The 26266-nt window shown below is 50.8% G+C and overlaps 1 protein-coding gene across 1 annotated transcript in view; it reads right to left on the minus strand.

The window, feature by feature from the left end:
* EPHB2 (EPH receptor B2) overlaps window positions 1–26266 on the minus strand; it is a 126240-nt gene that overhangs the window by 7049 nt on the left and 92925 nt on the right. Inside the window, 6 exon segments of the mRNA XM_049617853.1 lie at window positions 375–622; window positions 1167–1289; window positions 8526–8590; window positions 9344–9452; window positions 11325–11487; window positions 20232–20356. Of these exon segments, the coding sequence (XP_049473810.1) occupies window positions 375–622; window positions 1167–1289; window positions 8526–8590; window positions 9344–9452; window positions 11325–11487; window positions 20232–20356 (833 nt within the window).

Raw genomic sequence — 26266 nt, forward strand, 5'->3', positions numbered from 1 at the left:
CTCACCCTGACCCCCTAGGTAATCCTGGGCAAACCGTACCCATCTTTGAACCTCACTCTTCTCTCATGCATAATGAGAAGGTTGGCTAAAAGCATAGATGATAACGGATTTCAGGCTGCGTGCTAACTTTGACGGACTGGCTGTGGTTTCCTAGATTGACAGGATTCTGAGACCGCTACCTGGTTCAGGGGAACAGAGTTCTGGGGTGATTAGCAATGTCTGCCACTGGTAAGAGGATGGAAAGAGGCAGCATACGAGCCCCTCCTGACACAGATTTTCCCCAAGACCCCATCAGGCTCTGACAACATGAAGTTATATCCACCACTCCTTTTCCTCCCCACCCATGGGCCCCTGGAACTCTTGGCTTTCCCTACCCGGAGGAAGGAGTCCAGGGAGCCATTCTCCATGAACTCAGTGATGATCATCACAGGCGTGCTCTTGGTGACAACACCCTCCAGGTGGATGACATTGGGGTGGTCGAACTGGCCCATGATGGAGGCCTCGCTCAGGAAGTCCCGGCGCTGCTTCTCAGTATAGCCTGACTTGAGCGTCTTGATGGCCACAAAGATCTCTCTCTTGCCTGGCAGTTTTAGGTGGCCACTGCATACCTCACCAAACTCCCCTGGGACACACACACCAAGAAAGGCAGGATGTCACTTGCAAGCTGGAAATGTCACCTTCCCACTCCCTGTAACCTCTGTTCCTGGGTCCTGAATGAACTTTTTCTCCCCAGTGGTCAGCTCATCCTCTTGACAAAGAACCCCTTTGTAGAATGTGGGGGCCCCTAAGGTCTCAGTAAACTCTCCACAGCTGCCCATGGTATTTGGCTGGGTATGGGGTAAGGCTGTAGGGGAACCTGGGGGGGATGGAGAGAGGGACAGGAAGGACACAGCACTAGACTGAGTCCAGAGAATTGGGTTCTAGACCTAGCTCAATCTCTGACATGATATGCAAGCTCCTTCCCAGCCCTGTGCCTCAGTTTCCTCGTCTATCGATGAGGTAGTTTTCCTGGATGACCCTTGAGGGCTTTTCCACCTTGGCTATTCTGAACCTTCAGGCCTTGGAGGGTCCTCTGAGGCTCCTACCCCACATGCTCCCCTCTGCCCCTAGAGTACTCCCCCCTCATGGCTGAGGCCATGGTACCTGGGAGAGCACCCACCACCTACCTGCTCCAATCACCTGCTCAATTTTGACACAGGAGATGTCAATTTCCTTGGCAAACTCCCGCACTGCCTCATTGGGGTCCTCATAGGTGAAAGGGTCGATGTAGATCTTCATGCCTGGGGTCACTGGGGGACAAGACCAGGCTTGGTCACATGCACAGAATCAAGATGTGGACAAATGGAAAGGCTACAGTTAGTCCCTCTGTAGAGGGAAATACACTCCCATATGGCCCCATAGGAACTGGGCAACCCTTTGCAGGTTACTTGACCTCTCTGAGTCTCGGTGAGCAGATGGGCACTGAGCTGAGTAGAAGGGTGAGGAGAACAGAGAGCTCGGCAGAGAGAGCAAATAGGTTCTAGCTCTTGTTCCAACTCTAATTGATTAGTAATGTCTTCCTGAAGAAGCTGAAAGACTGTCAGTGTTGTTTAGCAATGTCTACTATGGGTGTGGGCATAAAAGGATAGATAGGTTTGTCACTCTTGTGTTAGAGAATCAGGGGGTGCAAAGAAAAGGAAGAGGAAGTCAAGAAGGAAGAGAGAGATTTGGAAGATATAGAGAGAGGAGGCAGGAGTCCATGTTCTTGGGCAGCTGCTAAGGAGCCTTCGCTGTCTTTTAAGGCTTAATTTAAGCATCCTCACCCTTCAGGGAACTTCCTGGCTGACTCAGCTCTCCCAGGCATGCCCCAGAGCCTGGAGGGGCTGCCTACTCACTAGGGTCGGAGGACCCATCACTCGGCCCACTTCCCAGGTCCCCCACTAGTTAGTCTTAAACCACGCCAGATCTCAAATTTCCTGGTGATCAGCATGTGGCTGGACATGGGGCATATTAATTTGATTCTTGATTTGGATGTACTTTTTTATTTGATGCAGAAATTAAGGATGTAACTTGGATATCAAAGACCTAATTCTGATCCTAGCACTGAGCCAACAAAACACTTGGAAGGAAGGGAAAGGTGATCAATCCCATATTCTCCCTCCCAGATAACTCATCTTCTGCTGCCCAGGCCTCCCTCTGGCTTCCCCAGCTTCCTGCCCACATTCTCCATTGCCCCAGGGGCAGCCACTTTGGAGGCAGCAACTCTAGGAGGAGGGAGCTGGAGTCCCTGGACCATAGTAAGGCTTGGCTGGTTGGTGAATGGGGGCATCAATGCTGCTCAGCTGTGTGACCTTGGACATGTTAGTTGATCACTCTGTTTCTGTTGCAGATATTCCAGGAATCTAAAATTGGAACCTCTAACACACAAGTTGGCAAACCGGCCCACTGACCGTTTTGTAAATAAAGTTTTATTGGAACATAGCTGCGTGCATTCCTTTGCCTGGTGCTGCTTTCAGCTACAGCGACCAAGTTGAGTAGTTAGCAATAGAGACCCTATGGTATTTTTACTCTCTGGTCCATTACAGAAAAGTTTGCCAACTACTGTTCTAATACATTAGCTGTTTTTTGGATTGTTTATGTAGGTGTTTGTCTAGCCCTTTAGTCAACTAATTAACTTATTTATTTATTTATTTATTTATTTATTAAGATTTTATTTTTAAGTAATCTCCACACTCAACATGGGGCTCAAACTCACAACCCCGAGATCAAGAATTACATGTTTTACCAATTGAGCCAACCAGGGGTCCCTGTCTAGCACTTTAGGTGAAGGTTTCTTAATTTGGGTCTGTGAACCACTTGACAGAACCAGGATGAGTTTGGTGGGACAGGGGAGTCTGGTAACCTCCCAAATGGAATGCATGTATGCATGTATGTATGTATGTATTTATTTATTTATTTTAGAGAGAGAGCACAAGTGGGGAAGAGGGGCAGAGACAGAGAGAAAGAAAGAGAGGAGAATCTTACTGGCTCCATGGCTTCATGCCCAGAGTGGGGCTCAACGTGGGGCTCGATCCCACAACTGTGAGATCATAACCTGAGCCAAAGTCAAGAGTGGGACGCTTAACCAACTGGGCTATCCAGGCACCCCTATTATTACCATTTTGAATTAGAAAAGTGACTCATACTCTTTATTTATAGTCTAAAAACTATGGAAATAAATATTGTGAAAGTTGCAGTTCTCCCCAAATCCATCCCTGAGTTTAGATTTTTCTGTTTTATAATTTTATATACACACGTGTATGCATATTTGTGTTTTTCTGGCCATAGGATCCAAAATTTTCAGCTGACCCAGAGGAGCCTGAGACCCCAAAAGAAATTAAGAACCACCACCTATAACTGTGGGAGCCTGGGTGGAGGGGGTGGGTGGGTGCATGGTCTTTCCTCGTTTTTCTCTCCCCTAGAATAATGCATAAAGTTCTACATGGAATATACACTCAGTGTCTATAGAGCTGAGCAGAATCCATGTGACAGAGACAAAAGAATGACAGCGTCTGCCATTACCCGAACCCTTTGTGTCCGGCACTGGGCAGGCTCTTTATATGGATTATCTCATCTTCTGCACCCAACAACTCTTGGAGGAAAGGATCATTATTTTCATTTCATGCATGAGGGAACTGCAGCTCCGAGAGCCTAAGTAATCTACCGAAGGCCACACAGCTAGAAAATGGTATAGCCAGGACTTGAATCCAGGCCTGTCAGATTTGAGCCAAGGGCCACTACTCTTAATCATCATGCCCGTGGCCTCCCAGATGCAATCCAACCAGATCTGGTCCATGCCTTCTCCTCCTCCTGGACTGTTCAGCCATGACCCCTTCTCTAAGTCAGCCCTCCTCAGACTGGGGACATCAGCTCCTGAGAGATGCTCCCTTTCTTGCTCAAACGCTGAGCCTGGCCTGTGGTTCTTGGTGACTGACTTTCAACCTCCCTCCGACAGAACTAGGGGAAGCCCTTTCCGCCAGGCCAGCTGTGGAGGGAGGACAGGAATGGGTCAGCTCAGGGAGCTAAGGAGAAGCAGAGCAGGAGCTCAAAGCTGACTTGGGCCCTGTCAGCCGATCACATGCCATCCCCAAGCCTTGGCCAGGAGTGTTGGTCAGGAGGGCTCTCTATTGCTTGCAGAACAAAGGCAAGTGCCTTCATCCGGCCTTCCAAACTCTCTGGGTTGGGCTCCAACTTCAGCTCCCTGATCCTCTACAGCAAAAAGGAAGTATTTACCCAGAGGTCCCACACACCTGATCATTTCTGAACTCTGTGCTTTTGTTCATGTGGTTCCCTCCACCAGGAATGCACTTCTCTTCCTCTGTGTGTCTAGATCAAATGCCACCTCCTCCGTGAAGGCTGCCTGGATCCTTCTAGTGGAGATCCATGCTTCCTCTTCAGGTTCCCGAAGCCCTGTCTCTGCACCCACTCCCACGGCCGTGACATCTGTATGGCTCTCCTCTTCTATGGGGTCTGCCAGATATGCATCCTGCCACCCCTTTCTGGAACACTCTGCTGCCTGTGAACGCTCGCTTTACCCTCTCTCCCTCAGGGGGACAGGGGTCATGTCCGTCCAGCTCATGCTAAATGCCAGAGCCTGACCCATAGAGCAGGCTCGAGAAATGCTTACTGAAAGAATAATAACATTACCTATTGAAATGTCCTTTTTTCTCTTTCCACCTGTTTGCGGTCATGAATACCTTCGAGAATTTGCCAAAAGCTACGGATCTGCTCCTTGGAAAATTATTCACATGTGTGTCACACTCCCATAGCCAGCATACAGTTTTGGAATGCTCACCGGCCCTTGAAGCTCTTGGGGTTTGTGAACCCCCCATTACGAGCCCTCGCTCTAGAATGTTTTCTCTACAGTACACAAGTGAAGGAGCATTCAGTAGATGCTTAATAAACGCTTATTGATTGTATGGCTCTGAGTAAAACTGTCTCTGCTTCTGTGACCCTTTGGTTTCATCTCACCATTAATAACACAATCTACTCACAGTTCAGTGTGGATTCACCAGGCACTAGGCCCCGTTCTAGGTACTTTACAGGCGTCTATCCGATTAATCCTCCTGACATCTCTGCCAGGTAAATGCTATTATTAGGCTGAGCCGTATGAAATTGTTAGTATTTGGCTGTTTACGACCTACAAACATGGCAACTCCATTGGGTCCAACCTAATATTATCCCCATTGTTTGGATGCGGACATTGAGGCATAAGAAAGTTTAGATGGCCTGCCCGAGGCGACAGCCCGTTGGGGGCTGAATCCAGGTCGTCTGGCTGTGAGTTTACACTTGTAACTGCCAGCCTACTATTTTCTTCCGGGTGCTTCCCCATCCTGTCTCCTGGACTGGAAGGTGATTATTCAAGGCCTGGCTCCCAGGACAGGTATTTGCTGAACTGAAGTTGGATAAGGATCTCTGCAGTCAGAGTCTTCAGAAAATACTGGTCTGCTGTTTGGATGACTTATGACTGTCAGGACCTGCTGTCCTGGACCCAAATGGGAAATTCAAGTGGAAGGAGGAAGAACCAGACATTCAGAGACCAGGTTTGAGTTCTGGATCTGCCAGTAATAATAGTCACAAAAAGGCTGCATTATGAGTTTGAACGGAGGATCAACCACTGTATTGATACAGCTGTGTGCCCTTAGGCAAGTTACTTAACCTCTCTGTGCCTCACTTCTTTTTCACATATAAAACGGAGATCATAAATAGCACCTACCTCATAAGGGGACTGCAAGGGTTAAACGAGAATCTTTTTAAGGGGCTAAGTATGGTTGTTGGCAAATAGAAAGCACTGAATAATTGTTACCTGCTATAGAGAAGAGTTGGCTATTATTAAATATTATTAGGAAGCACTTTCATATCCATTAATTCATTTAATCCTCACAATTCTGTGAAAGAAGCATCATTCTTGCTACTTCCCATATAAAGATGCCAAGGTTCAGAGAGGTTCGATGACTTTCCCAAGGTCACACAGCTGGCCAGGGGTAGAGCAGGGAAGAGAAACCAGGTTGGTCCCTCTGGTCCACATCCAGGTACCATGGACCTTGGTCCTCACTCAGCACCTGCTGGACGAGGGAACACATGAGCCGGTGAGGGTGACTTCAAGCCAGTCACACACATCTCCGGGCCTCAGCATCCTCCTCTGTCCCGGCGACACACGGTTGCCGGGGGGTGTGGGACCCCAAGGCTGGCAGGGCTTTGAAGAAAACAAAGTCCTTTTTAGATTCAGGGAGCAGGAGTCTGAGCTTTAGAACATGTTGATCCATGAACAAATCCTGGGCTCTATTTTAAAAATAAATCCCTGCTGTCACCTGTTTCCTTGTTACCCACTCACACTCTAAATAGTGAGGCTTCCACATGGCTCCAGGTGACGAAGCATGTGAGCCACCTTAGTCCAGCTTCGTCCACCTTAGTCCACATTTAGTCAGGTGTGGACAGCACGGTGTGGTGAGGAGTGTGGACCTCTGTTCTGGCCCTGAGCTGCTTTGTGACCTCTCTGGGCCTCGATTCCCTCATGCTCAAAGTTGGCAGTTATAAGGATTAAATGGACAAATATATGTACCGCATGAAAACAATTCCTGGGCATACTGTATGCATTTAGCTATATCTACAACCATGATTTTATTACTTGGGGAAGAGGAGGGGGTGATGTAATTTATGACTTTTATTTTTAATGTACAGGTGAATTTTTTATTTTGGTGTAGCTAAATTTGCCTTTTTTTTTTTTTTGAGAGCTTTCCATTGCTTTCATGCTTAGAAAGTCCTTTTCTTTTTATAATTTTTTTCATGTTATTTATTTTAGAGAGAGAGTGTGCAAGCAGGGGAGTGGGGCAGAGAAAGAGAGAGAATGTTAAGCAGGCTCCACTCCACACTCAGTGCGGAGCCCTGGATGTGGGGCTCGATCCCATGACCCTGGGATCATGACCTGAGCCGAAATCAGGAGTCGGATGCTCAACTGACTGAGCCACCCAGGTGCCCTGAAAGTCCTTTTCTATCCACATATCCATTACATAGTTACTGAAATTGTCTTCTGGAAATTTTAATGGTTTAATTATTTTTTACATTTATGTCTAAAATGATTTTTTAAGCTCAGGAACTTTTCCTTTAAATTGACTGTTACCCAGAGGCTTAATATCTAGAACTGCTCGACTCGGCTCTTTCTTGCACGCTCCACACATCCAATCCTGCAGGAAATCTAGTGCATCCACTTTTTGGAAAATGTCAGAATCCAACCGCCACTGCTTCCACTCTGGTCCAGGCACCACATATCTTCCCTGGATTATTCCAACAGCCACCTCTCAGGTCTCCCTGCTTCTGTCCTGCTTGGCACCCTCCAGCCCCCTCAGTCCATTCTCCACACAGCAGCTAGAGAGGTCCTGTCAAAACTGTAACTCAGAGCACGTCAGTCTTTGGTTCAGACCCTCCTAGAGGTTCCCTATTTCACTCGGAATAAAAACCAAGGCCCTGCAACGGCGGACAACAATCTGCATGTTGCAACCCCTCGTACCTGCCCCTCCTGCCTCCTCACTCTGCTCCAGTCACACTAACCTCCTGGCTGTTCCTGAAACCTGCCAGGCACATTCCAGCCTCAGGGCCTTTGCACTGACTGTTCCTTCTGCCTGGGAGGCCCTTCCCTCAGGTATATCCACGCAGCTCACGCCCCTAGCTTGTTCGTGTCTTTGCTCACCCGAAACCCTCTTGAGGCCAGCTCTGCCTGCCCTGTTTGAAAAGGCAGCCTTGACCCTGCAACTCTGGATCCATCGCCCTGTTCTACTTTGCCTTTTGTTCTAGTGCTTTTTCGTCTCTAGGACACCATGCGCTTTTCTCATTTATTACCTGTGTTTTTTTTTTGTTGTTGTTCCCTGTCCCTTCACCAGAGTATAAGTTCCACAAGGGTAGGGATATGTGGTTTGCTTACTTGTGTATCCCCAGCACCTAACACAGTGCCTGAAGTGGCTACCAGAAGAGTCACCTCTTGGGCCAGAGCCTGGGGTCCTCATCATCTCATTTAACTCATGTGTTTATTGTGCAAATATGTATCTAGTGTCTTCTATGTGCTGGGCAGCGTGCTGGTGTTGGGGGGCAGCAGTGAGTGTCAGACACACTTTCCGGTCTCCAGATGTTCCCGCTATACTGTTGGGGAGATAAGGAAACGGCCATCACGGTGCGGCCAGGTAAGGGAGCGCTGTGCAAACACTGATGGGGCCCTGAAGCCAGGGCGGGATGGGGGGGTGGGGTCCGGGGAGGCCGCTCAGAGCGGTTTGTATGTGCCGCGGCTGAGGAAGAGGGGAGAGTTACACAGGTTAAGAGAAGGCGGGGGATGCCCCAGGCAGAGGGGGCAGCATGTGCAGAGGCTAAGAGGGAAGAGTGAGCTTGGCCCATTCGGGGAACAGCCTAACGTTCAGTCTGGCTGCGGCATGGTGGGAGGCAGTGGAAGGAGGCTGGGAGGCTGCTGGGAGCTAAGAGTGAGGGGCCCAAGGGCGCCGGCCCAGCTGGGGTGTACGTACTGTGGCCACTGGTATAGTGCTGCAGCTTGTCCGTGTACTCCGAGTCAGCACGCTCAAACCCCCGTCTTCTGGAACAAGAGCAAAGGGCTGGAGCCACCTGGAAGCCCCCGGGGAGCTGGGAGCCACAGTAGGTGATAGGAAGAGGGAGGGCAGGCCCTCAAAACCACACCCCTGCCAGGGGGCTCCCTGCCTGCCCCTGGCCTAGCAGCCTCACCCCTCCTGGCCGCCCTCATCCCTTCCCACCTCTCCCACCTCAAATCCAGGCTCACCATTTCCCCATCCCCTCTCCAGCCAAGCCCCTTTCAAAGTTATCACCCGTGGCCCCAGACATCCCAGGGGCTTCTGTCCATCTGACCTTACAGCCCAGTCTGTTCTAAAGTGGGGACCTAAGGAGGAAGAGAGGGTGTTTGCATGGTGCCCTGCAGAAGTCAGGAACAAGTCCCACCTCCTGCCTGGGCACATGTTGTGCCGGCCACCTGGGATGTCCCTTCCCCTTCCCCCACCTCCTCCCATCTACATCCTTTCTGTCTTTCCTGCCACCAAAGCCAGTGGGCCTTATCTGAGCTCCTCAACCTCCCCTCTGACACCCCACTTGTGGCCCTAGTCATGTAGGGGCCTCAACATGTAGTCATGTTCTGAGCCCAGAGGGATGTAGCCAATGGCAGCCATTTAGGTAGGAGGGAGGGTATCCAGGCCTGTGCGAGCCTCTCCCTGGCCCTGGGGATGATGGGAATATCTCCTTGGCTCACAGACGCTATTCAGGAATGGTTGAATAGATGCTCAGCCAGCCCTGAAAGGGGCTGGAGACACCCACCCACCTGTTACACACAATGGCAATGACGACCACAGCAATGAGGAAGACCAGGCCGGCCGCCGAGGAGCCGATGATGAGTGGCAGCTTCTCCTGGATGCTTGTCTGGTACTCGGCTGGGGGAGAAAGCACGTTGTTGTCAGCCTGGCTCTGGGAATCCTAATGTTCCCCACCTGGCTGGGTCTCCTAGGATCCCCAGACTCTCTTCCTGCTCCTGATAGAGCACCTGTCACATGCCCAGATGGAGAACTGGCCCGTACTCGCTCAGAAGTAAACTTGGACGAGTCCGTGGACTGCTCCAACCCTCAGTTTCTCATCTATAAAATGGGCATTATACCTCAATGTTGATATGAAAATCAACAATGATAAGAAGCTGACTTATAACTACAGAGAGGCAGTTATAAGCACGGACTCTGAGGCCAGACTCCCTGGCTTAAGTGGCAGTACCACTTACTATCTGTGACTTCTGGTAAAGTGATTTACCTCTCTGTGGCTTAGTTTCCTCATCTGTAAAGTGGGAAATCCTACTTTACACAAAGTGGCCAAAGCCAGCATTTGAACCGAGGTCTCTTTGACCCAAGGCCACGGGCTTATATGAGATAATGCATAAAATGCCCTCAGCATTGGTCTGGCTTTTGGAAACCACTCAGTACATTTTCAATGCCATCAACACCATCATTGTTTTTAATTCTATTATTATTACTTCTCATTTACTTCCATGACCAGACAGGAGCTCATTAAAGTCAGGGACCAGATAAGTCCTGGGTCCTTAGCACCAGCACATATTTGTTGAGTTAGTAAGGAAAGCATCTCGGGACAGTCCCCCAAGGCTCCAGGTCAATGACCCTCATCCGACACACAAGAGGTCTACAAAGGTGAAAATGCTGGCCACGAGGAAGTGGGGCTTTATAGAGGAGGTACCATTAGCGTCCTGGAAGAGATGGTAAAGCCATTAGGGAGAATTTTTGTGATAAAACAAGAATTCATGGGTCTAAGCCTCTGAGACATTCAGCTAGGCAAAGGCCAAGGCCCATGGCCAGTGATTGAAGCTGATGCTAAGAAGGGATGCTGGAGTCTGGTTATAAGGAAAGCTGCCTTGGGGCTTCATTGGTTGGTGAAATCACAGCAGTGACAACAGACTCACAGCAGTGACAACTATGACATTAACTATGATTTGGCGAGCGCTAACTACGTGTGAGAGCTACGGCCAACCCTGTGCCAGGTTCCAGATATTTATCCCCCATCTTTACACTAATTTGATAATGATGATGATGTTGACAATGAGATAGCTGTTATCATCCCCATTTATAGATGAGAAAACGGAGACTCAGAGAGGTAAGGTGAGTTGCTCAGGGCCACACAGTTAGGGCTGAATCAGCACTGTAATTTCTCTGTCTGGCTGGCATCAGAGCCCATACTCTTAACTCTGCTGTTCCTCAAAGACTATTAGAATAGGAAGGGTACTTAGAGACCATGTGGTCCCGCAATGGGAGACACACACAGCACATGGGCTGCAACCTTCCATTTTCTTGTCCAGGGCAGACATCACTAATCCATCCCAGCACTTCTTGCTGCTGAACTTTAGAATTCTTCTCAATCCAACTGCAAGTCATGGGAGGAGTGTACGGATGAAATAGATGTGCTCTCAAAGACCGAATATGATGCTTTCATTTTGTGGATGAGAAAAATTTGGACCAGAAGAGGGAAGTGACTTGCTCAGAGTGTGTCTGCAAGTTAGGGCTGAGCTCCTGAGAGTCCTGTGAAAGGGAGTGGCTGACACGATAGCAATGGAGGAGCCCATATGCTTTCCAAATCACAGAAAATAGCACCTCTGTATGATTGGTTCCCAACCGGCAGGAAAGGTTGACATCTAGAAGAGGGGGTGCCTTTTCTAATTTGTGCGAAGGCACTTTGAAGGAGCAGTTGCCTTTAAATGTATTCTGTTTGTGGAGTCAGTGCCCGCCTCTTGCCCTCTGGATGCTGCTTACCTTCTGTCATGGTCTGGAAGTACATCTTGCCACTGTAGCGCCCGTAGCCTGCCACAGTGCGTGCCCGCACCTGGAAGACATAGATGGCGCCGGCTTTGAGGCCCTGCACAGTGACCGTGTTGGTGGGGCTTTTTATGGCTGTGGCGTTGTACTCACTGAGCTCCTGCCGAGGAACAGAGAAGACCATTAGCAAGGTTGTTGCCCACGGTGGGCCCAGAGCCCAGTGCCCACTCCTGCCACTTGTGGTGGGGGGGTTGGTCACTGGATAAACATCTGTGGTTTCCAATTCTTCATTCTCTCCCTGTGACTAAATTGCACACCCACGCTTTTTGCATGTGACTTCCCAACACCTCCCACAAAAGAAGGCAGAGTGTATTTCTCTTCCTTGCGGATGCCAAATTTGTCTATGGTCTTGTTTTGGCCCATGGAACATTCTAGAGGACATGATGCAAGCAGAGGTTTTATATGTGCTTGTTGAGTTGGCTTGGCCTCTTGTGCTCCTGCCTTCTGCCATGATGGGACTTAACCTGGGTAGCGGCTGGTTCCAGAATGAGAAACATGTAGGGAAGATCTTGACCTTATTCCTATGCTGAAACAGGGCCACCTCAGTTGACTTGCAGACTCCAACCAATGACCAAGAAAAATAGCCACTTGGAAGCCATCGTATTTAGGGGATTGTGTATTTTGCAGCATTATCCTCAGTGATAGCTGACTGATACACAGATGCCGAGGGGTCACTATGTGCAGACTCTGAGGTCTAGGTTGTGAGTTCTTGGGAGACAGCAGGAAGAGGGCCTCCCTTACCCACTTCTGCAGCTACTTCCCTGCCCCATGCCTTGATAGGTTAAGTGCAAGGACCCCTGTTCCGCCACAGCACACTCGAGTGAGGCAAGATTTAAGGCCCAGACAGGGAAAATGATGCTCAAAGTCACATATTAGTTGGTGGCTGCTTTGGGACTCAAAAGCAGGTTCGTAGGGGTGCCTGTGTGGCTCAGTCAGTTAAGCATCTGAGTCTTGATTTTGGCTTAGGTCATGATCTCACAGTTTGTAAGCTTGAGCCCTGTGTCAGGCTCTGCATTGATAGTGTGGAACCTACTTAGGATTCTCTCTCTCCCTCTCTTTCTCTGCCCCTACATCCCTCCTCAAAATAAATAAATAAGCTTAAAAAAAAAAAAAAAAGAAAACAATGGAGTACACGGAGCTACCTCTAATGTCCAAGGCTTTGAGTACCCAGGACCTAATGTTCTTTCCTTTGAGAGATGCAGAATACCAATTCTTGTTTTTTAAGTTTGTTTGTTTATTTATTTATAAAAAAATCTTTATTTATTTTTGAGAGAGAGACAGACTGCAAGCAGGTAAGGAACAGAGAGAGAGGGAGACACAGAATCCAAAGCAGGCTCCAAGCTGTCAGCACAGAGCCCAACGCGAGGCTCGAACCCACAAACAGTGAGATCATGACCTGAGTTCAAGTCGGCCACTTAACCAACTGAGCCACCCAGGTGCCCCCCCTTTTTTAAATGTTTATTTATTCTTTGAGAGAGAGACAGACAGACAGAGTGTGAGGGAGGGAAGGGCAGAGAGACAGGGAGACACAGAATCGGAAGCAGGCTCCAGGCTCTGAGCTGTCAGCACAGAGCCAGACGCGGGGCTGGAACCCACGAACTGTGAGATCATGACCTGAGCCGAAGTCGGACACTTAACCGACTGAGCCCCCCAGGCACCCCGCAGAATGCCAGTTCTGACCTGAACACTGCCCAGGGTGACCCAAGGAGCACAGGACAAGACACAGATTAGCTGCTGTGGGAATGGGGATGTGGTTGAGTTGGATGCAGCTGTCTGCCAATCTAGATGATGCTCATTCGGGCATCTGTCAGCTACCCTTCAAACTTTCCCCAAACGCCCTCTTTGCACTTGGCCCTGGGGACTCCAAGGGACTGAGGCACAGGCACTGGGTTCACAGAGCTCAGTTCAGGAAAACAGTGTGGAGACTTCAACCTTGAGGACCATGAACCCCTCTGAGAAGTTGATGGAAGGTAGGAGCCTTTGTGCAGAAAAATGCCCACCTGATTGTACGTGCCAATCATACACACGTGCAATGCACAGAGCCCTTGCAAAAACTCTCTCAAAACAATTAAATTCAGTGGGCGCAATGTTATTACAGGAATCATAGCATGGAAGTTAAGATCACAAACTGGGGGGCGCCTGGGGGGCTCATTCAGTTGAACATCCAACTCTCGCTTTCAGCTCAGGTCATGATCTCATGGGTGGTGAGACTGAGCCCCGCATTGGGCTCTGTGCTGACAGTGTGGAGCCTGCTTGGGGTTCTCTCTCTCCCTCTCTCGCTGCCCCTCCCTGGCTCATGCTCTCTTTCCTTCTCTCAGAATAAATAAACTTAAAACAAATGTTAAAAAAAAATCACAAACTGGAGCCAGACTTCCTGGGTTCAAGTCCTGACTCTATTACTTATTATCTTTGTGACCTTGGGCAAGTTTGTTAACCTCTCTTGCCTCCTTTTCTTCATCTGTAAAATGGGGATAATAATAATGGCAGCTACCTCAGAGGATTGTTTAGAGAATAAAATGAATCCATATGTATAAAATGTGGATATTGGTAGTGTAAGCACAATGAGCATGGGACCTCACCTGGGTGGGGGACATCAGGTGAAGTCCAGGAAAGCTATCTGCAGAGTGGGGCTTACGTAATGGAATTTTAAAGAACAAACAAGTCACCCACGTCAAAAAGGGGGAGGGCATTCTTGGCCAGGAGCACCAGGTGCAAAGGCAAGGAGGTGAGAAATGGGATGTGGGGCTGGACAAGGGCTGATCTGCAAGTGCCTCCTCCCAACCCCCTCACCCTTCCCAGGGGGCAGCAGCACCTAGGAAGCCTCTTTTCCTGAGTCCGCTCCTCTGCCCCCTCCTCCAGGAAGCCTGTTTGACCTCTCAGCCAGATGTGCCTCCCCTCCTCTGAGCCCTGGAGCACTTGCTGTGGATGCCCCAGGAGGGGTTTCTGTTCCACCCCCTTATCCTGGGCCCAGGCTGATCTCACAGCCTTGACTGTAAACTCTTGAAGGAAGTGGCTGTGTTTTGTTTCCCTGTACTGAGCACAGAGGCCTGCACAAAGAGACCTGGCCCCAGGGTAAAGGCTGTACTCCTTGGCTTGGCTTTCCAGACCCTTCATGACTTGCTCTTTGCCAGTCTTGCCTGCCACCCCCTCCCCCAAATGCTTCCCTTCCCTTTCTTGGTAGGACTGCCAGATTTAGCAAATAAAAATACAAGATGCTCAGTTAAATCTGAATTTCAGATAAACAATGAATAGGGTGTTTTTTTTTGTAAAAGTTTCCCCCATGCAATATTTAAAACATACTTATACTAAAAAATTATTTAAAACAATTTAAATGTAATTGGTGTCCTATATTTTATTTGGCAACCCTACCTTCCCTGGACACTCTGATACTTTGCAAGTGCTGTTTCTTCTATCTGAAATATCCATTCTCCATCTGCCTGGCAGTTCCCTATTCATCAAGACTCAGTGCAAGTACCACATTTGCTGCAGAGACTTCCCAGATGTCCCAGAAAAGATTTGCAGGTCCGTTTTCTCCTCTCCCACCTGTTGTTCCGATATGCACGTGTCTTCTCTAAGGACTGTGGGTTTCCTGAGGGCAGACACCTTGTCCCATCCATCTCCGGGACCCCCAGGCCCAGCACACAGTAGGTGCTCACTAACTACCGCCAGCGACAAATGAAAAACAGGAGAGACCATTCAACACCTACGAACCCAGCTTGCAGTACCAAGATTGCCCACTAGGTGCCACCAGCCAACACGGAATCTGCTCGGATTCTGCAGCCTGAGTGGGTGGGTGTCCACTCAGAGAGGATGGAAGTTTTAAGTTCCAGATTGTAGGATGGCGATGCGAGGTAACTGCCAGTGGCACAGGTGCCTCAGATTGAGGAAAGAAACTAGCAGATCCCTTCTCTAAAGCGGGAACAGGACAGAGCGGGGGATTGGGAAGTCATTTCAAAGGCAGATTCTTCCACTAGCTTGCATTGTGACCTTGGGAAAGACTCTTCCCTCCCCTGAGCCCCTGTTTTCTACTTCAGGAAAGGAACACTAAATGCCAACCTCCCAGGGCTGTTGTAAAGATGAAATGTGATCAGGCAGTGTCTGGCACAAAGGAGCTGCTCTAGAGCCCCCTACCTCCTCCCTCGTGGCTGGAACACCTTTACCTGAATAAGGACTAAGCACTGACAGGTTAGGAGAAGACATCTAGTATGAAATCTACCGGTCCTCAGCTCAAAAATCCTTACCCCAAGACTATGGGCCAATGAGGCACTGGGAGCATTTCTTAAGCCCTATGAGACTCGGTCTTCTCATCTTTAAAATGGGATAAAATACTATAGGCCACACAGAGTGGGTATGGAGATTCAACAGGAAAAAGAAAACGGGCAAAGCTTTTAGTATCGTTTCTGGTACACATAAGGACTTCACAAACATTGGCCATCATAGTTATCGATGCCATGACAGAGAAGCCTTCCTCAATGGTCATTAAATGGATGAATGAATGCAAGAATAAATGAGTGAATGAATAGATCTCTCCATGTAGGTACCACTCCACGTACACTGGGCAGAGACCTATGCAGCCTGGACTTTCACTGTTCATCCCCGCCTCCCCCACCTTCTCTTCCCCTTTGCTCTGCCAGCTAGAAATTTCTGTTGAACAAACACCAATCGATGAGGCCTATAGGGACCTGTCCGCCATAGGTGGCCTCACAAATGAATCTTCTCCCGGAGCTCTGGGGGAGCCAAAGGGAGCACGAACCTGTGTGCTTTGGTGCAGCTGCCAAAGGAGGCCACCTCCCCCAGGACGCTGGAACCGATGGAAACAGCCGGCCCTGGTCTGGCCAACACCATTTGTCAGCGGCATCCAGGAGCCTTCCAGCAAAGTGGTTTTTTAGCTCCGGGCTCCGGGCAGGCTGGGAAATCCCAGTGGAGCTGGGGAAAGGCCAAATGGAGAGCCCGCTCCAAAAAGAGCCCTTTCTTTTTTTTTTTATATTTATTTTTTTATTTTATTTTTTATTTTTTATTTTTTTTAATATATGAAATTTATTGTCAAATTGGTTTCCATACAACACCCAGTGCTCATCCCAAAAGGTACCCTCCTCAATACCCATCGCCCACCCTCCCCTCCCTCCCACCCCCCATCAACCCTCAGTTTGTTCTCAGTTTTTAACAGTCTCTTAAAAAGAGCCCTTTCTAAAGAAGGAAAGGAGGAGTGGAAAAGATAGTGGCGGTGGGGCCCACACGGGACTGCTCAGTGCCTAACTTCCCTACCTGGGAAGATTTGGAGCATTCATTAAAGAAATCAATTGCAGGCATCAGGAGGATTCCCAAGTGTTAGGTAAGAGCCGGCTGTGGACTTGTCAGAAGCCATCTTGCATCCTGGAGGTCCCTCCCTGATGGGACAGCCAGGTTGACCTAGGAAGCCCGAGAGGTTGGGGACCGAGACTGCTCCTACCCCTGTGCTGGCATCTCCTCTGACATTTTCATCAACTCCTTTTTCCTTCTCCCCTTAATTCCGCCACACTCTCCTGATTCTATCCGTCCGTTTCTTTTTCCTCTACACACTCTCCTGTCTGTTCTTGGTTATACCTTTCCACTCCTGGCGAGCACCATACCTACACCTGCGAATCGCGAACCCACACTGGCCCCAGGAAAAGGCACCACCATCCACTGGGAGTTGTCCTTCGCACTTCCCTGGTCCCCTGAGTTTCAAAAGGTTGTCTGAATCTGTAGGACTCTCACCACCTGTGCTGCCAGCCCTTACTCCATCATGCCACTATCATTTCTCACTCTGTGTCCCACGAGAGCCCTCAAAAGGGTCTGTGTCTCCAGGACCCCCTATAGTCTGTTTCCCACATAGCAAGATACAGGGATCTTACACGTAATCTGAGTCAGAACACATCATTCCAGAACCTTCCACCGGCTTCCCAGAGTACTTTAAATTGAATCCAGACTCCAAAGGCATGGAAGGGCCACCACAACCCAGCCCTACCTCCCTCTCCAAGTCTTTCCCCGCTAATCTCTCCCTTGTTCATATTGCTCCTCCACACTTGCCTTCTCCTGCCCCAGGGCCTTTGCGTGTCTTGTTTCTGCTGTCTGGAATGACTTTGCTCTCATCACTTGTCTGTCTGGTGAACTCCTAGCAACTTTTGAGGTTCAGCTCAAATGTCACTGGAATGAAGACTTCCCCTCACTTATACTCAGACCATGGGTCCCTCCTTGGTGCCTTGACAGATCTTTGCCTGCCCTTCTGTGACTGTGTCACGCCCATCTCATGGCTATTTGTGTCTGGAGGTGTCTTTTCCCCTGGACGGTGAAGGCTCTGAGGCCTCTGGGCATGTCTGGCTAATCTCAGTACTCCCAGCACCCAGCCCAGGGCCCAGCCCAAAGTTGGTGACAGTGAATATTGAATGAACCAGGGTCCATCTCTCCCACTGGCAGATTCCAGGCTGCCCCTCACTGCACCCCAGGCCCAGCAGGAGGGGCTGGCAGGGTAGCGCCATGTCTTATCACAGCTGTACCTGAGGCTTGTCCCTCTCTCGCCATTTGTATCTAAGATCCCCCCTCAGAGCCTGGCCCTGTCCGCCCTTTAACAGTCATCCCAGAAGCACCCCTGGGAGGGTGAAAGGGGAGGGAGGAAGCAGGAGAGCCAGGCAAAGAGTGAGAACGCAGGTCCAAATCCTGTTTTCTCTGCCACTTAGCAGCTGGGTGGTCTCGAACAGGTCACACACCTTCTCCGTGCCTCAGTTTCCACTCCCATCCAGGGGGGTGAATGGCTTTGCTGCAAGGAGGAACGAGACGACGGAGGTGGCGTGCTTGGCACGTGCTCTGTGCTCATGAAACGCGAACAGGTGGTGGCCGCGGCCGCTGCAGGGCCTGCTGGGCCTGCCACCTCGGCAGGGGCCTGGGGAGGCGGGGCAGCGGCAGAAAGTAGGGCAGAGCCGCCTCCTGGTTCACACCTCCATCAGCCTCCGCAGCCCCTCCCGCCTCGGTAGGAAATGGGTCGTAGGCAGGACCCGCGCCGGGATTCCTCATTTCCGCTCTAGTCTTTGGGGACAAACACTTTCAGTTTCGTTTAATCATAAAGCTTCTTAATTAGTTTTTTTTTCCCCCTTTCTTTCTTGAATTCTGAGGTGCTGAACTGTCCCCGCCAGAGGGGGTGGAAATGCTGGCTTCTGTAGGGGCTGGGGCTTCCTGGGCCTGGGAGCAGCTGGTCTGGCTAAGGCTACAGGATGCCTGGCTCCTTCAAGGCCCTCCAGGGCCCAGAGAGGGGTGGGGCTGCTTCCCTCACATTGTCCTCACCTTGGGCCATCCAGCAGCACCTCGTGAGCACCTACTGTGTGCCAGGCTGGGGAAGAGGCAGAGGTAAGGCAAGGTCCCCACTCTGGAGGAACAGGCCGTGGGAGGGGATTCATTCACTTATCCATTCAACCAATATTTACCAAGTGTCTCTTTGGTGCTGGGCCCAGGGTATCGGGGAGAAGATGGTGAATGGGACAGATGTGGTCCCTGGCTTCTCAGAATGCACTGCCTAGAGCAAAGGATGAGCGAGGAAACAAGCAATCACAGACCGGCTGGGTGAGGCTGGATAGGTGTTTGAAAACGTCTTGAGGCTCACCAGAGTTTGGCTGAGCCGGCAGTTAACCGAGTGGAAGGGCGGGGCCGGGCCTCCGAAGGCTGGGCTCCAGCAGCGGTGGCTGGTACTGTTTCCACCTCTTTTCCTCTCAACCCTTACGGAGAGACTTTCTATTCATTGCCAGTTCCCAACCCCCAACTAAAGCACTTTCTGTAGTCATTTACACTTTAGTCTGAATGAGATCCAAATGACACCTTTCCCAGGGGCTCTTCCAGCCTCTGTGGCTGTTTGATGCTTTAGGCCGCAGGTAAGAAAAGTCTCCAGTCAAAAAGAGAGTTTTCTGAGCCTCTGATGTCCAGCTGCTGCATCCACCCCCTGGCCCCAACACTGTGCACGCCCCATGTTCAAATGTACTGGCCTCTCCTGGCCTCATGTTGTGTAGCTCTTGCCCACCATGCAAAAGGCAGGGCAGAAGGGAGGAAGGAAAGTACACTGTTAGGGCCGGGAGCCATTCCGGGTACTGTCCCTGCCTTTTCTCCTTGACCTGTGCAGCCCCCAGTCTTGCCAACAAGAGAGGCAATCTTGTTTGCATCTGACACAGGAGGCAACTGAGGTTCAGAGAGAGAACGATGGCTGCCCAAGGTCACACAGCTGTTATGGTTGGAGCTGGGACCCGAACCTATGGCTTCTCACTCCCAGTCCAATGCTCCTTCTACAACACCAGTGGCTTCTAACCCTTGGTCCCTGGGTCCTAGGGGTCCCTGAGAGAGAATTAAAGGTCTGAATTAAAAGCTCAAAGAGAAACCGCTCTCTCCCGCTACAAATGGCACCCAGGCAAATGGAAACAAGTGTTTTAGCTGGAATCAGAGCAACATGGGGAGGAGGCTCTACTCCTGCCCTGTACAGAGCTGTCTGGAGCACTTTCAAATCTCTGCTTCAGAATGGGGGAAGCTTTCTGGGAAACCAGCTCTTTCAGAACATCAGGCCCACTGAAGTCAAGAGGAAGGGGGTCCTGGTGAGGAAAGGGCCCCGACCATTGCATTTTACTGAGATTGCTGGCCTGATGCCCCAGACCAGAAAAGCGCAGCTCGGAGAGGTCAAGGCACCTGCCTGAGGTCTCCCAGCTGGGGAGGACTGGAGTCAGAATTGAGCCAGGCGGCTTGACTCTGAGGCCAGTGCTCTTTCTGCTGTACCAGGGTGTCCAGTCTCGGAGGAGGGTAGAACCGCGGGCCCAGGGGTGTGGAGGTGGGGAGTGGGCCCAGGAGCACAGGTACCTTCTCATAGTACTGCAGCTCATAGTCCAGGATGACGCCGTTGGGCTGGTCAGGCTGGGACCACGACAGGGTGATGCTGTCCACCGTGCGGCTCACCGGGTGCATGATGGACACAGCCGACGGAGCTGGAAGACAGGTCAGAGGCCAAGGGTCAGGAGCAGCAGTGAGAGGGTACATACAGATTCTGTCCCAACTCTAGAGGTGCCCAGACAGAGTGTGGGATCAGAGAGGGGAAGGCATCTGGCTGAGGCCACACAGCCTGCCTAGGGGGCTGACAGGGGCCAGCAGGACTTGTGCAGGGCTGTGGGTGCTGCACCTTCAGATTTCAGACACTGACAATTCTGGCCATCCCTGGGGAGCTCAAGCCGCACCAAGTGAGAGACAGATGCACTGGGCCCTTCTCTGGCCTGGCTCAACGTGTTTGGATGAAAGGTGTTCATTCTCTCTTGGAACTTACAGTCTACTGGACTAGGGAACTTACAGACCCAAGACATGGTGATGGGGCTCTGGGAGAGGGGAGCAGAGAGGGTGGGAGATTCATTTGTTCCTCCAGCGAATGTGCACCGAGGGCCTACTATGTGCCCTCAGCATTGAAGAAAAATGACTGCCAAAAATAAATCCATAAAAATAAATCCATAGCTACTATGGAAAGCAGTTTGGCAGTTACTTAAAATATTAAATGTAGGGGTGCCTGGTGGCTCAGTTGGTTAAGCGTCTGACTCTTGTTTTCAGCTCAGACCACGACCTCACGGTTTGTAGGTCTGAGCCCTGTATCGGGCTCTGTGCTGACAGCGTGGAGCCTGCTTGGGATTCTCTCTCTCCCTCTCTCTGCCCCTCCCCCGTGCTCGTGGACGCTCTCTCTCTCTCTCTCGCTCTCTCTCTCTCTCTCTCTCTCTCTCTCTCAAAATAAATAAATAAGCTTAAAAAAAAAGTTAATGGGGCACCTGGGTGGTTCAGTCGGTTAAGCATCCGACTTTGGCTCAGGTCATGATCTTGTGGTTCGTGGGTTCAAGCTCCGCGTCGGGCTCTGTGCTGACAGCTCGGAGCCTGGAGCCTGTTTCGGATTCTGTGTCTCCCTCTCTCTCTGACCCTCCCCCACTCGCACTCTGTCTCTCTCTCTCAAAAATAAATAAACATTAAAAATTTTTTAAAAAATAGTTAAATGTAGGGGCGCCTGGGTGGCTCAGTCGGTTAAGCGTCTGACTTTGGCTCAGGTCATGATCTCACGGTTCGTGAGTTCGAGCCCCGCGTCGGGCTGTGTGCTGACAGCTCGGAGCCTGGAGCCTGTTTCAGATTCTGTGTCTCCCTCTCTCTCTGACCCTCCCCCGTTCATGCTCTGTCTCTCTCTGTCTCAAAAATAAATAAATATTAAAAAAAATAGTTAAATGTAGAATTACCCAGCATTTGCACTCCTAATTTTACTGAATTGAAATCAGGTACTCAAATGAATACTTACACATGTCAGTACACATAACAGGAGTATTATTCACAACAGCCCAAAGAGGGGAACAACCCAAATGCCCACCGACACATAAATGGACACACACATGATGGTATACACATACCATAGAAGAGTATTTAGCCATAAAAATGAAGCAAGTACTGACATGTGCTACAATGTGGATGAACTTCAAAAACATGCAAAGTGAAAGACAGGCCCAGAGGTCACATATTTTATGATTCCATTTATGTGAAATAATTCAGAACAGGTAAATCCAGAGAGCAAGCAGCTGGCGGTTGCCAGGGCTGAGGGTAGGGGAGAAACAGAGAATGTTGAGCACAGGTTTTCCTCTGGGGCGATGAGAATGTTTTGGGCCTAGACAGAGGCGGTGGTCACACAAGCCTGTGAATGTACTAAACGCCACGGAATTGTACACATTAAAATGGTTAATTGCAGGCGGGCCTGGGGGGTTCAGTCGGTGAAGCATCCAACTGTAGATTTTGGTTCAGGTCATGATCTCATGGGGCATGAGTCCGAGTCCCGCATCGGGCTCTGCGAGGACAGCGCAGAGCCTGCTTGGGATTTTCTATCCCCCCCTCTCTCTATGCCCCTCCCCTGCTTGCACTTTCTCTCTCTCTCAAGATAACAAACTTAAAAAATAAAATAAAATGGTTAACTGTATGTAAACCTCAATAAGATCAATCCCTCCTTCCCTCCCCCTAGTGTTGCTAGAGCCATCACGGAGGGTGGTTAAACGAAGGAGACAGGAAGTCAGGGGCGGCTTGTTTAGTGCTGGAGGCTTCTGAGAAATAACCCCATGCCTGCATCTTACTGATGTGGAAACTGAGGTCCGGAGAAGGGTTGTGAGTTGCCCAAGATCACATGGGGAGTTCACAACACACAGCCCTTTTACTGATTCCTGACTCATGAGGCACCCAGGGCCGTGTCTCTTGCCTCCTTTTCAAATGGACCAAACCTACTATGTGTCAACCACAGCCCTGGGCCCTTCACATGTGTTTCCTGAGCTGACCGTTGGTGAGGGAGCAGTATTAGCCCCACTGACAGGGGAAGAAACCGAAGTTCAGAGGGGCAAGGGGGTCCTGAGATCCCAGCGCCCCCACACCCTCAGTAGGGGAGCTGGGATTTGAACCCAGGTCTGCTAAAGCAGTGTTTGCCCCATGATTGGACAGAGCAGGGGTGGATTCCTGACACAGTCCCTCCCTAGGCGGTCACTCCTCACTGCAGTGAGCCTCCCTGCCTTTCTGGGCTCAATGTTTTCATGGTCTCGGGAGGGGCTGAGGACTCACCAGGGTGAAGGGAGCATCTTGGGCAACTGTGTGACCAGCAGATGCCCTGTCTCGGCCCACACCAGGGTGTCTGAAGGGTGGGAGGGACCCTTTTCCCCCTCACCCCAATCTTGCTTCTCAGCGGCTTTGTCCCGATCTGAGTGTGGGGTAGCAGCCAGTAGGAGCTCATCGGGACCCGAAGCTCACCCGGTCGCTGCTCTGTTTCTGTCCCTTCCTCCCCAGGGTGCTGGTTAGAAGACCCAGGCTCTGCTCTCTGGCCTGCTGCTCGCTGACTGTGTGACCTTAGGCAAGCTGTCTCCCACCTCTGGACCTGGCCTCTTCCTCTGGACCATGAACAGGCTGGAAGGTCCCTGGGGTCCTGCAGCTCGAACGCTCCCTGCCTGTTCTTCCTGGGCAGCCCTCGGCCTGGAGTTGGGTCAGCCCAGAGGCCAGCGTGAGTCTGAGCGGGTCTGGCGTCCCCCCAGCGCCAAGTACCTGTGGGAAACTGGCCCAAGACACCCGAGACAGGGTGGCAGCACTGCGACCTTTGACTTGGAGCTTGGTCCAGGCATCGCTGACCAGCCTCTGTTCTTTCTGCACCACAAGAGTGCTGTCTGGCTCTCAGCTTGGCCCTAGCCCTGCTGGGGCAGCAGGCCTCTTGGGAAGATCAGGCCCCTGCTCCCTGCAGTTTCTCCCTCAGTCAAACAGGGTACTCTGTCTTCCTTATTGCTTCCCAGAGAATCAGGAGACCCCGACGTGAGCGAAGGGGCCCTACTACACACTGGGCCCTGTGCTATGCCCATGTGGACGTGCATATTACCTCATTTAATCCTCACAACAGCCTAGGAAGCAGACCTCCTTCGGCCCATTTTGCAGATGGGAAGCCTGAGAACCAGAGTAAAGTGTCTTGCCCGAGGCTATCCAGATAGTAAGTGGCCGCGCAAAGCAACGCATTCTCACCAGATGCCTGGGGATGGGAAGTGATGTTTCTCCTGCTCCACGAAGTCGCTTGAAGGACTTGCAGGGCTGTGCAGATGTGTATAATAATAGCAATGATAAAGCCACTGACCTAACACTTATTGAGCCCTTACTCTGTTCCCAGCACTGTTCCAGGCTCTTTACGCCTATTAACATAGGTGAAGCAGAGAATTCTCACAACTGCCCCATTAGCTAGGGGCTATTAGTATCCCCAGTTTACAGAGGGGGAAACTGAGGCTCAGAGTTGTTGCATAGTCTGCTCAAGGGTCATGCAGCAAGGCCGTGGAGGCTAGACTTGAACCCAGCACCTCAGGCTCTTCACTAGTACAGCATCTGCTACTGTGCCGTCAGCCAAATGCTCACCAGAAATTGATGAGGTTAATTGTCAGAGCACAAAGGAGGGGCAGTCAGAGCTCTCAGTGTCCCAGTTTCCTTATCTGTAAAATGGGCCTGAGGGCAACGTGCCCCCTGAGGGCTGTCGTGGGGAGCGGGTGTTTGAGATCCTGTCCAAAGCTCAGCGTGGCTGTGAGCGTTCACCAGGGTCACTGGGGTGTTGCCCCTGTGCACTGAGCAGCTGCCCCATGTCACCTGATTCGGTTCTCTCGACAACAATGTGGGATGGGGGTTAAGATCCACAATCTGCAGAAGAGGAGACTGAGGCTAGAGAAGCATGGTGACTTCCCCAAGGTCACACAGCTAGTGACGAGCTCAGTTGGGCCTGGAGCTGAGCTATCCTGCCCCCAGCTATGCTCCCTGCTGGCCCTCAGAGCAGTCCCTGCAACTGTGCCCTCATTCTCTGACCCCGTGTCCAGCCCAGCCCCGTCTCTCCCTTCGGAGCTGCCTCTGTGTGGAGCTGAGCACCCTGTTCTTCTGGACTGCCAGAGGCCCTGGCCCCCCTGTGAGGCCAGGCTGTCCACCCTCCTCTCCCGCCTGCTGCAGCCGCTTCCACTGACAGAGTGTGCCGTCATTGCACGTCCGTCGTATCTGTGCAGCATCGGACACACACAGCACCCACAAGCCTGGGTGAGCAGTATTGCCATTAAGCCACAGCTACGTGAACTCAGTCACCTGGCGCTTTCCGTGGAGACCCGTAGAATCTTCCCTGGTGGGAAGGTTCCAATCCAGCCCCGGGAAGGCGGTCCGGCTTAGTGGTTGGGAGCCGGAGGGTGGAATCAGACTGCCGGCAAATCCTCATCCCTCCCCTCCCCCGTGCTGTGGCCTTCAGCAAGCTCTCTCAACCTCTCTGAGCCTCAGTTTCCATGCCTGTCACATGGGGACCCTTACCTGGCAATGATGCTATGAGCATAAAAGGAGAAATACGTGTACAGAGTTGACCACGGTGCCTGGCACCAGCAGGAGGGAGATATCATTAAAAACATTTCCAGGGGCACTTGGCTGGCTCAGTCAGTGGAGCATGCGACTCTTGATCTTGGGGTTGTGAGTTTGAGCCCCACACCGGGCGTAAAACTTCCTTAACAAACAAACAAATAGAAACAAACAAGCGAACATCTCAACTGGGTAGGACGGTACCAGGGGCTGTGGGCCAGGACATGCTGGTCAAAGGGTATAAACTGCTAGCTCTAAGAAGTCTCACGGATAGCTTGGTGATTATAATAAACAATCCTGTAGTGCGTAACAGTTAAGTCGTAAAGAGAGCAGATCTTAAATGTTATAACCACACACCCGAAGATGGCAGTTACGTGAGCGGTCGGATGGAGGTGCTAACTAACCTTACTGTGGTAATCGTTTTGCAATATATACATGTATCAAGACATCACATCATATACCTTAAACTTTCACATGTTATATGTCAATAATATCTCAATAAAGCTGGAAAAAAGATGTCAATTCACAGAATTGCTATGATGCCAGCATGACGCCGGGTTCTGGGGCCCAAGAGAGGAACCTCTCAGGGTCCCTGCCTTCCAGGTGCTCGCAAGCCTAAGGGGAGAAAGCATATTTGTTTCACACAATGAGTGTCTGCTCCAGGCTGGAGATCCTGGGTCCCAGCCCCGTGTCAGGACTCGGCCAAGGTGATGCAGGCCTGAGAAGGGGCAAGGCTGTTCCCTTCCCCTCTTTCCCTGTGATTTCAACTCCTATCCCTAAAGATGATTGCACTTTTCAAACTTGAGAGGGGATAAGGAGATAACCAGACTTTGTTAAAACCCACATTGCTGGGCACCTCCCCCCCCCCCCCCAAGATACATGGTGGGGCCTGAGGATTCGCGGTTCTAACAAGCTCCTCGGGAAGTTGATGCTGCTGGTTTGTGGACCACACTCTGAGTAGTAGATGTAGGACCAGAGAAGGAAAGTGATTTATCCAAGATCAC

The sequence above is a fragment of the Panthera uncia genome (assembly GCF_023721935.1).
Source record: "Panthera uncia isolate 11264 chromosome C1 unlocalized genomic scaffold, Puncia_PCG_1.0 HiC_scaffold_4, whole genome shotgun sequence".
Taxonomy (NCBI): domain Eukaryota; kingdom Metazoa; phylum Chordata; class Mammalia; order Carnivora; family Felidae; genus Panthera; species Panthera uncia.